The sequence below is a fragment of the Elaeis guineensis genome, chromosome 1 (genome assembly GCF_000442705.2).
Source record: "Elaeis guineensis isolate ETL-2024a chromosome 1, EG11, whole genome shotgun sequence".
Lineage (NCBI taxonomy): Eukaryota > Viridiplantae > Streptophyta > Magnoliopsida > Arecales > Arecaceae > Elaeis > Elaeis guineensis.
In genome coordinates, this window is record NC_025993.2 from 83,960,413 (window position 1) to 83,971,170 (window position 10,758).

Below are 10,758 nucleotides of genomic sequence, written 5' to 3' on the forward strand. Positions count from 1 at the left end.
TCAATCGTTGGAATACAAGTTCGGTTTGAAAAATCGGAGTTCTAACCCTTCGACTACTGATCGGCGATCAGCCCCGACGCGTCGACGCGGACCTGGCACCGACGACACATCGGCCCTTACACGGACCGATGCATCTACGATGACGGGAGTTTATACTCCTTCTACGGTCGAATTTTCGGGCATATCCATCGGCCGACTGATCGATCGGGCCCCGACCGAAGAAAGGCTAAAAGCCCACGCGGCTGTTGCCGCGACTTTCCGACCAGGCTACGGCCGGTCGAGGGATATTCGGCTTACCACCGTCTATCATACGACGCGACCTTAGTCACACCCACTACTCGCCGACCGACCTGCGGCCGGCTGAACGACACTCGGTTTGCCACCGTCTGTCGAAGGACATGAGAACCCGACGCAAGAGCTTGGGGATCCGACTCACTATCGCTCCCCCAACACTGCGCCGGTCGATGTTCGACTGAACGCATCTACGGAAGTCCGACTACCGAACCTTTACCAGGTTCGGTCGGCTCCCGACTTAACAGATGCGCCCGAATAGCGACTACAATTATTGAAAACCGACCTAAAGTCGGGATACAAGCTACTTCGGAACTGTGCGAGCCGGTTAGGTCTTACCGACTTACCCGAGTTGGCGACTTCTCTAAGTTGGTGACTTGGGTTCGACATTACAGCGATAAGAAACATTACAAACAAGAAGGAAAAGAGAAGACAATTTCATTCGTTGATTAAAAGAGATTACAAAGTCGGGCCGAAGCCGATTACATGTATTTTCAAGAAAAAACAAAAGGAAGACAGTCGGCTGGACCGGTCATTCGTCCTGGATAATCTCTTCGACCGACGGAGGATCGGGAAGAATCGGCGTCTCGACCATAAGCGGCGCTGGGTCGGCGGCAGAAGGATGTCCTTCAGTCGGCAAGGGACCTCCGGTCGGCTCCTGCTCCGGAACGGCTTCCTCCGTTGGGATGATGCCTACCGACAGATGGTCGGCCTCCTCTTCGGTTCCCTCCTCTTCGGCGAGTAGCGGCGCGACTCGGCTGACGTCCACCTCCGGGTACAAGGTATGGACGGCATCCCGACCGTCCTCAAACCCGACCCTGTAGGAGGCGAAGCCCGACTCGAGCATCTCCTCCTTGTACTGGTCGGAGGCCCGGAAGTCTTCAATCGCACGATCGGCCGACTCCCTCGCCGATCGTACTTCATCTTCAGTATGGGCCAGCTCCTCCCTCGCCAACTCTGCCTCGGCCCTGGCAATTTCGGCGTCGATTTGGGCGATGGACAAGTCCTCTTCGGTTTCCGCGAGCTTCCCCAGGCTGACCCGAAGTTGCTCGCGTTCCCCTTGGAGTTCGGAGGTGGCACTATCCCGTTCGCGTCGAAGACGACGCACGACCCGGCCTTTGTGCTTGGCCTCCTTCTTGGCCGACTTTAGTTCGGCCATAAGCCGGGAGACCTCGTCCGTCAACTTGGCCTCCCGGTCGACCGACTCCTGCAGTTGGTCGACCAGCCTCCCTCTCTCGGCCTCGGCCGCTGCCGACCTTTCCTTGAAGGCTGCCCGAACGTCGCCGAACCTTCGGTATCCAGCCTCCAACTCGGACATGGTGAAGATCAACTGCCGACGGAAAAAAGCTTTGTCAGAATTATGTGGCAGGCGAAAATTCTTCTAAGGAAAAAGGTGACGCGAAGCTTACCTCCACCATCGACGGGTAGAACCGCGACAGCATCTCGGTCACCTGCCGAGACCGCAACGACTGAACGTCGGTAGGGAGGAGGATCCCCTGGCACAACCTCCTCGCAAGGTTGTGGTCGGCCAAGGCCAATGCACCCTCGGGGTAGTATGCGCTGGGGGGCATTGATCTCTCCTCCTCCGAGGGCTCCATCGGGGCTTTCCCCCGATCAGCTGCCCCGACCGACGGGGCTGGCAGCGATGGGACGCTGGAGTTCGACCCGGCGCCCCCCGTTGCGCCGGCGGACGCCTCCGGACGATGTTCGGCTTCCCGAACGACGTCCGGCTCCGCCCGCGGCGGCGAAACCGCCGACACTCCTTCGGCCACTTCCTCGGCCGGCCTCTCCTCGACTCGCCTCTCCTCCACTCGGACAGTCGGAGCCGCGAGGGCTATGATTGGCTCCGACCCCTCGGTCGCCGACGCTTCCACGGTCGGCGGGACCGGGGCTGATCTCTTGGAAGGGCGCGAAGGGCCAGCCCCCGACGCTGGCCTTTTCCTCGCGGCGGCAAACTGACGAATTTCGGCGTCGGTCGGCCTCATCCTCGGCGGTGTCCCTGCAAAACCGACCAATGTCAAAGGCCGGACCGGAACTACCCTAAAGCCGAACAAAAAGAAAAGCTGGGGAATCGGGCGATACCTATTCGGGGGACCAGACTCAGGCCGGCATCATAGAGAGCTTGCTCGGTAACAAGCTCCCTCTGCTTCGGGACCAACATGTCTTTGAGTCGGTGGAAGTCCTCCCGGTCGTCCACGTCGACCCGACTGTTGTCGTTGGCCTCAGTTCGGGGTACACCCCAGCGAGAAGGAAAGCCCCAAGAGGAGGAAGAGGAAACAAAGAAAAACTGGTTCTTCCATCCATGAATGGACGATGGAAGACCGGTTATGAAGGCAAGACCCTTCCGGGGGTTGAAGAGCCACCACCCTCGGGCCTTAGGGTGGGGTCGGAGCACGAAGAAGGCCCGGAAGAGGGAAACGCGGGGGTTGGTCGGCAAGAGCTGACACAACAGCGCGAAAGAAATGATTAGCCGGACAGAGTTCGGCGCCAGTTGCGCCGGACAGAGTCCGTAGTAATCAAGCAGATTCCGGACGAACTCCGGAACCGGAAGTCGAAGACCCGCACGAAGGTCCTCAACATACAGCCCCAGGTCGCCGGGCGGAGGGTTGTTGACCCGACCGCCGGCCCCTGGAGCATAGAGCCGAAACTGCTCCGGGATGCGATAGTGCTCCCGAAGCTGATCGACGTTCGGCCCCGAAAGCGAGGAGGCCTCATCTTCCGGAGCTGATCGGGTGTCGTCGGTCGGGTTCCCCGACCGAGCTCCCTGAGTCGGTTTCCTGGTCATTGTGCAGGAACCGAAAGAAGGGAAAGAAGAGAAGAAAGCAAGAAGGGGGAGGAGGACCACGAACCCGATGGACCCTCCGGAAGTAGAGAAGAGCTCTGCCCGCGACGACCGAGAAATCGCCCGGACAGAGTTTCCCCAGCAAATGGCAAATGTGGGTCAGGGTCCGGGAGGTCCTATATATATAGGGCCGACCGACGGTCGAGATGCTCCCGCGCCGACCAAGGTCCTCCAGATGCGCGACGCATGGCGCCCGCCGGTTGGCTAAGGATTCGGCGCGCTTCGCCCCGAAACGCCCGCACCGCCCGCATTAAATGCCGGAGCGGGCGCCGGCCAACCGCCTTGACACGCGGCGCGCGGGGGTTGGCTCCGCAGTCGGCCGCCCGCGCCGGTCCGCGTTCCCGATGGGACGCCTCACCCACGATCGGCGCCGAATATCCGATCGACTGACGCCGTATCGTCCGGCACCCGATCTTCTGACACCGACGTGACGACTGACGACGACAAGACGCGGCGTCCGGCACCGGACGCCGGCGCGACTTCTGGCATCGACTAGACGTTCGGATCACTCGGGATTCGTGAGGTGTCAGACAACGGATTAGCCGGCGGTACGGTCGGATCTGCACATGCGACAAATCCACTCCCAGTCGCCCGGCCATACTACCCGAATGAAGGCATCGGCCAGCTCTCCACCCGACTTAGGAGTGGAGGGGGGCAACTGTTGGGGGATACCCACCGACCGACCGACCGACTATCGGAGGGCCCGACCGGCTGGCAGCCCGACCGACCGACCGACTATCGGAGGGCCCGACGGACGGCTCTGACTGGCCGATCGTAAGTCGGGCGACAGGCCGACGGACGCCATCAGCGGCTAACCACGGCCATTCCACGGTCTATTCCCGACCGACTGAACCCAGAGGTCCGGTAGCCGACCCACTTGAAGCTCGCCGACTGACGGAGGAGTCCGACGCCACTCTGCTGGCCACCGACCTTGGGTCGGCCGACTCCACCAACCGCCGTACGGCCGCCAGACATTGTCAGCTCTGACACGGACATGCGGCACGGTTACCTAGGGGCATTGTCCCGCCGAGAGCCGGGTCAACCCTGGTGATTAGACGGCTACACGGCGACATGATGTTTTCACGGCGGCTCTGACAGCCTACAGTGAGTTGACAGTTCCTCACTTGTCCGCGCCATTAATGACGGCGCCATACCGTGCTCCACTATATATACCGGGGAAGGCAACAGTGCAAGGGATCGATCCGCCCGTCTCTTCCACATATGCAGGCTCGCTCCTCTCTCTCTCTCTCTCCCTCTCAGAGCTCTCTGTCTGCATTTCACTGTTGCCCAGTCACCTCTCTGACTTGACCGTCGGAGGGTCCCCGCCGGAGCCGCCTCCGGTCAGTGCGGACTTCATTTTGCAGGTGCACGCTTCCCGGCGATCGGGCGACGAGGCGATTGGCCGCAACACTCTCCAATGACCTCACTCCCGTAGGCTTAACAAGACCAACTGCGATCCACAACTTGACTAATTCATCTCTATCAAACTCATAACCATTGGGAAATGTAGAACAGAAAGCAAAACACTCCTTCAGATGCAATGGCAAATGATCATAACTCACCTTCAAAGTCCGTAGGATTCGGTTGGCATCATCATCTGGATCTTGCAGATCACTTAATACACTTCTCCACTCCTCTTCATCTGTTTTATTGTACAAGAGGCTGCCGATCGACTTGGCTGCCAAAGGTGATCCCTGACACTTCTTCACTATCTCCCTACCGATCTCCACCAAGTTCCAGTGCCGATCACAAGCTCCTGGCTCGAATGCCATGTCCCGGAACAACAACCAGCAGTGCTCCTCCTCGAGACCATTCAAACGGATCAGAGGCAACGTGCGCATGTTCCTTGAGACCAATTCGCTCCTAGTAGTTATCAAAACCATGCTTCCCTTTACTCCAGCAATTAAAGGAACTCGCAACGTATCCCAATAATATTGCTCCTCATTCCAAACACCATCTAGCACCAATAAGAACTTCCTCCCTATCACCAGCTCCTGAAGCCGGCGTTGCAGCAGATCCAAGCTCGGAAGATCGCATCTTTCTTTAGTTCTTGCTCCAATAATCTCCTTTGTAGTCTCCGTCACATCGAACCCTTTGGAAACACCAACCCAAATCCTCAAGTCGAAGAACTGTTCGATCCGTTCGTCACCAAAGACAAGCCTGGCAAGCGTCGTCTTTCCCATTCCTCCTGCTCCGACTATCGAAACAACAGCAAGTCCATCTTTCCCACCCGAGATCAACAATTGAACAATCTCTTCTTTCTTATCACCGATGGCATCGATTAAGGGTTCACCTTGGAGAGAGCCCGCCTCCGGAGGGAGTCGTTCTTCCCTAACCTCTGCTCTCCTCCTGGACTCGCCCTCCCTGTGATGGAGAGTTTTCCGGTCCTCGTCGATGGCTCTGTACTTCTCCCTGATCTCCGCGATCTTTCGTGAAATCTTCCAGCTCAGGAGCCAAACCGGGTTGACAGATACGGAGTGCCAGGGCCGCTTTCTCTTCCGAGAGCGGCCTCCGTCGCCGGCGCCGGCCGCGGAAGCTTGGAGCTTGGAGACGTTGACCCGGGTCTGGAACTCGTCGAAGAGGTCCTCGGCGTCGAAGGCGATGTCTTTGAGCTCGGAGAGCCAGAGGCGGACGTTGCCGTCCTCGATGAAGCGGGTGTCCTCGAAGTCCTTGAGGAGGGCGCGGATGCGGTCGACGGTGTCGCGGAGGTTTTTGAGGTCGGCCTCGACGTTTAGAAGCCGGGAGAGAGAGGAGTAAGCCCAGGAGAGGCCGTCGGAGCCGACGTCGACAAGCTTCTCGGCGAGGGGGGCGACGAAGTTCGACAGCGATAGGAGCTCCCGCATTAGCGTCCGGAGAGCCATGGGCGTCGCAGTCCCCGGCCGGAGGAGGAGAGCCGCCGAAAGGTTGACTCTGTCTTTGTGTCCGTTGACTTGGGGACGACCACCGACGGTCCTTGAAGCTTGGGACTGTCCCAAGTAGGGGCTCATCTATTTTGTACTGGATTATCTAAGCTTTGGGGCCTGAGTTGCAAACTTCCGGCCGCCGAAGACTGAGTCGGAGTTGGGGTCCACAATATGGATTCTCGTGGTGCATGCGAATTCCAAGCAATTGCTGCTGATGCTTCCGTCCTATCCTTCCGTGATTTAGCCATCTGATGTCCCTCACGTTATATGGGTAGATTGCATAAGAAAAGTTTGTGGAATTCGCCTGCTCTTGACCGAGCAAATCATAGTTGATTCATTTAGGATGCATTTGATTAGCTATTAAAAAATATATATATTTTTTTTAATTTTTAAAAAATAAAAATTAAAAAATAATGAAAAAATCAAAATCAAAATAACCAAAATAATTATTTTATATGCAAAACAAAAATTTTTTGCTTTCCAAAATTTATTTTTCTACTTTTTTTTATTTTTCCTCATCTAAAATGCCAACAAAAAAAAGTAAAAAACCCAAATGCTTCTCTCTCGTCGAACTCTTCACCTCCCCACCTCTTTCTCCCTCTCTTTCCGAACCTTTCTCCCTCATCAAGCTCTTTACTTGCCATCCCCAAACATTACTTTTTGCTTTATAACAACGTAGTTATCAAACATATTTTTTGCTTTTTTGTTTTTACTCAATAGTAAAAATCAAAAAAATAAAAAATATTTTTTAAAAATCAAAAATCAAAAAGTGTAACCAAACGCATCCTTATTTTTTATCGATTTTGTTGTAGGGAGAATCCGCCATCCAACACGACTTTCCCCTTATCGGATTATGACCAAATACTCATCTTGGATATCTCACTGATGACTTGAAAGATAGACAAAGGACTCCCTCAGATGTCGGAAAGAGAAGATCAGAAAATCAAATTGAAATAGTTGTATATCATCATTTTCTTTTCGACCCCTAGATCGGAAGATCCAAGGTCAAGGCCACACTGATGATAGGAAATGAGATCCAAAGTCGACATATCATTAGATAATCCAACGGAATCTCCTAAAGTCTCGGGTGGTTTTCTCAAATCACAGGCATGTGAGTTAATGTCATGCAATTAACGCTCATAACTCACTACTTACTATTCTTATGATTATAAGCAATGATTCTCCGCTTCCATTATCGAACTTGGAGGTAACACTCAACTACCCCACTCTATAGAAAGGGGGGCACAGAAAACCAAAGTTATTAAACCCGGCCCGGACCTTAACCCGGATAAGGCACCGGGTTAATGGGTCAGCGGTCCAACCGTCGGGTCAACGGTTGAACCGGCGGGTCAATGCACAAATCATAAAATCTAAAATTTAATAACCTGTTTATATCCAGAAATACAATAATAGTCCTGATAATATATATTCCAATGCTACAAGTATCAAAATACAAATGAAACAAAACTGTAATCCTATAAATACAAATAATTAGACTAAAATATTGATGAATATAAAGATTTAATGGCATAAAGTTAAAAATGCATAATAACTAGTAGTTTAAACTTTAAAACATAACCATCCATATCTGCTAGCAAAATGAAAAGTTTTAACAAACAAGTACATAATAATGTACGACATTTCACTTCAATATCTTTTAAAAAAAAAAAGTTTAAAAGTGATAAACAAGTACACAACATAAAAATTCAAGCTAATGGACTGAAATTTATGTCAATATTTGCAAAAACATCTTCTTGAGTTGCAATGTTCTCATCTCCTCCATCTTCTCTCCTATTCGCATCATTTCCATCATTTTCACCATCATCACCATCCAAATCTTCCAAGTTCAATATATCTACAAAACCATAATTTTAACAAAAGGTTAAAAAGAAAAATCATATGTAATAAAATTATAATAATATTTTATTCATAAACTATATAATAAAATAATTTGCTCACCATTATTATTATTTTCTTGAATAGAACATGATGCCAATTCACGGTGAAAAGTTTCTAATTCCTCACTAGTTAACTCCGATGGCTCATCGACTAATATCCACGCATCATTATCACCAAACAATTCAAAGTCAATAGGATCATAGTTGCGACCCTTGAAATAAAACCTGTATTTAATATTTGTTAGTTTGAAAATTAAATAACAAAAAATAAATACAAGCAATTGGATATCATTCACAATAAAATTACCTTTGTTGTAGTCTCAAATTATAGTGCACAAATACTAGATCATTAAGCCTTTGATGCTCTAACCTATTTCTCTTTTTAGAATGAATATGTTCGAAGATGCTCCAATTTCTCTCGCACCCGGATGCACTACAAGTTTGGCTTAAAACACGAATAGCTAACTTTTGCAAATTAGGTGCACAACTTCCATAGGTGACCCACCATTCATCTAAATACAAAATATTGTATTTGTTAAAATAGAATGTAATTGAAAAAACTTTATATCAATAAAACTAATGAAAGCATAAGAACATAACTAAGGAACAAGCTTACCTGGAGCCAAGCGACTTCGATCATTTATAGCCGATGAGCGTCCAAAGTCATTTTCTGCATTTCTAAATAATCTCATCTCATTAGTTAAGTTCCCCTGCAAGGTTGGATTACCAAATGAATATCTCTCTATGACATCTAAGAGTCCAGAAACACTACGAGGATGTTTATCCATAAGTTCTGAGTCATATTGAAAATATGGATTCAACCAAAACCCAGCTGCATGAAGATTTTGGTGTAATTGCAAATCCCACCGAGAATCAACTATTCTCAAATAAGGTTCAACTATAATCTTTCTCCTTCTAAATCTCTTGATCATTTCATCTCTAGCTTGATGCATAGCATGATACAAGTAACCCATTGAAGGTCTATCATCACTGTCAACAATCCTCAAAACTCGAATTAAAGGCTCTGTTAGTTTAACAATGGTTGCACATTCATTCCAAAAAAGAGAATTAAGCACGTCATCGGTGAGCTTTTTTCCTTTACTATCTTTAGCATAAGCTGAAGTTGTCCACTCTCTAGAAGTCACCATTGCTCTTAATGCATCTTTGTGGCCCAATATGCTTTGTAAAGCAATAAAATTGGTAGCAAAACGTGTAGGTGCCGGACAAATTATCTCCTTTCCACCAGTAAATTTTCTCATCAAATATAAAGGATAACAATGATTATAAATATATTTTGTGATACCTGCAGCATGGGCTACGGTGTTCTTCACTGAAACTAACTTGCCAATATCTTGCATGATGAGATTAAGACAATGAGCAGCACAAGGTGACCAAAAAAGTGTAGGAAAGTCTTGCTCCAACTTTTTACCTGCAGCAACATAGTTTGCAGCATTATCAGTCACTACATGAACCACATTTTCAAAACCAACGGACATGACAATTTCTTTGAACAACTTATACAACATATCAGCTGTCTTTGAGGTATCTGAAGCATCCACGCTTTTCAAAAATACGGTCCCTCTAGGACAATAAACTAAAAAATTAATCAAAGTTCTCCTACACTGATCTGTCCATCCATCAGCCATGATTGTGCATCCTGTTTTCTTCCATGTGGCACGAAAGCTTTCAACATACTTTTTCACCTCATCAACATTCTAGGTTAACAAATAACCACGAACAGAATGAAAATTTGGAGCTTTGTAACCCGGCCCCATACTAGCTATTGCATCTATCATGCACTGATAATACTTAGAGTTGACAGTATTAAATGGCACACATGCATCTATCATCCATTTTGCCACGGCAAGATCACACCTTTCAACTGCTTCTTTGTTTTGCAACAAGCTTTTTATAGTTGGTTGAGCACCAGGAGTTGTTTTGGGCATGAAATAATTTCCAATTGTTCCTAGTTGTTTTTCTTTTCCACCTTCTATATTTTTACCTCTTGTATTACCGTAGACTTGTTTGATGAGGGAGGAATTTCTTGTATGTCATCATCTTCACCTAATTGCCTATAATATACTTGTTCCTCATGTTCCTTATGCCTTGCACTAAAGGGATTGTAATCTTCACCCATTTCCTTTGTTCTTTTCTTCTTCTCACTAATAGCTTGAATATTTTGTATCATTTGATGGCGAATATCCGCCGGTACCTTGCGACATGGTTCTACTTCTCCTTTTACTCCTGCAAGATGTTGTTTGAAGCGATTGATCCCACCACCAGCAAATGACTTTCCACAATACAAGCATGCCAACTTCATCCTTTTGGTATTACCACTAAGTTCAGGAGCTTCTCTACAATGATTCCATGCAGGATCACTTTTACCTCTAACCCCAGTTATTTGAGTGGATGAAGTATTACTTGAATCATCCATGGATGGCATACTTCCCTCAATAGAGGCCATTTTGATAATCTACAAAGAAAATTAAATTAAGCTATAATTTATAAGTAGAAGATAAAATAAATAAATAACAAGATGAAGTCATCAACATCTTCTTTCATTTCTATCCAAATATTTTTTTTCCATGATCCTATAGAGTCAAACTCATGGTGATCACAGATTACAGAAATTAAAAAAATAATATTTAATATTTACCGGATCAATCAGCATAGCATCATTAAAAAAAAAATTTTTTTTTTCATGTTCACGGAATCATGGGTGTTTACTGTTTACTGTACTGTGATGTTTACAGTAATACTGTATTACTGTGACACTGCAGTAAACTGTAAAACTGTTTACAGTAATACTATATTACCGCACTCC

General features: G+C 48.4%; 2 protein-coding genes across 2 annotated transcripts in view; both read right to left on the reverse strand.

Moving 5' to 3' along the window:
* LOC140857076 (putative disease resistance protein RGA3) overlaps positions 1–6,145 on the reverse strand; it is a 13,026-nt gene extending 6,881 nt beyond the window's left edge. Inside the window, exon 1 of the mRNA XM_073255361.1 lies at positions 4,545–6,145. Coding sequence (XP_073111462.1) covers positions 4,545–6,120 — 1,576 coding nt within the window. The 5' untranslated portion in view covers positions 6,121–6,145. The remainder of the gene's footprint in view (positions 1–4,544) is intronic.
* Positions 6,146–7,742: 1,597 nt separating this feature from the next.
* Positions 7,743–9,617, reverse strand: LOC140856042 (uncharacterized). The gene is made up of 4 exons (XM_073253224.1): positions 8,551–9,617; positions 8,242–8,446; positions 7,996–8,159; positions 7,743–7,891 (listed from the first exon to the last, which is right to left on the reverse strand). The coding sequence occupies exons 1-4, from the start codon at positions 9,578–9,580 to the stop codon at positions 7,743–7,745; spliced, it is 1,548 nt and encodes a 515-aa protein (XP_073109325.1). The 5' UTR covers positions 9,581–9,617.
* Positions 9,618–10,758: the final 1,141 nt, after the last annotated feature.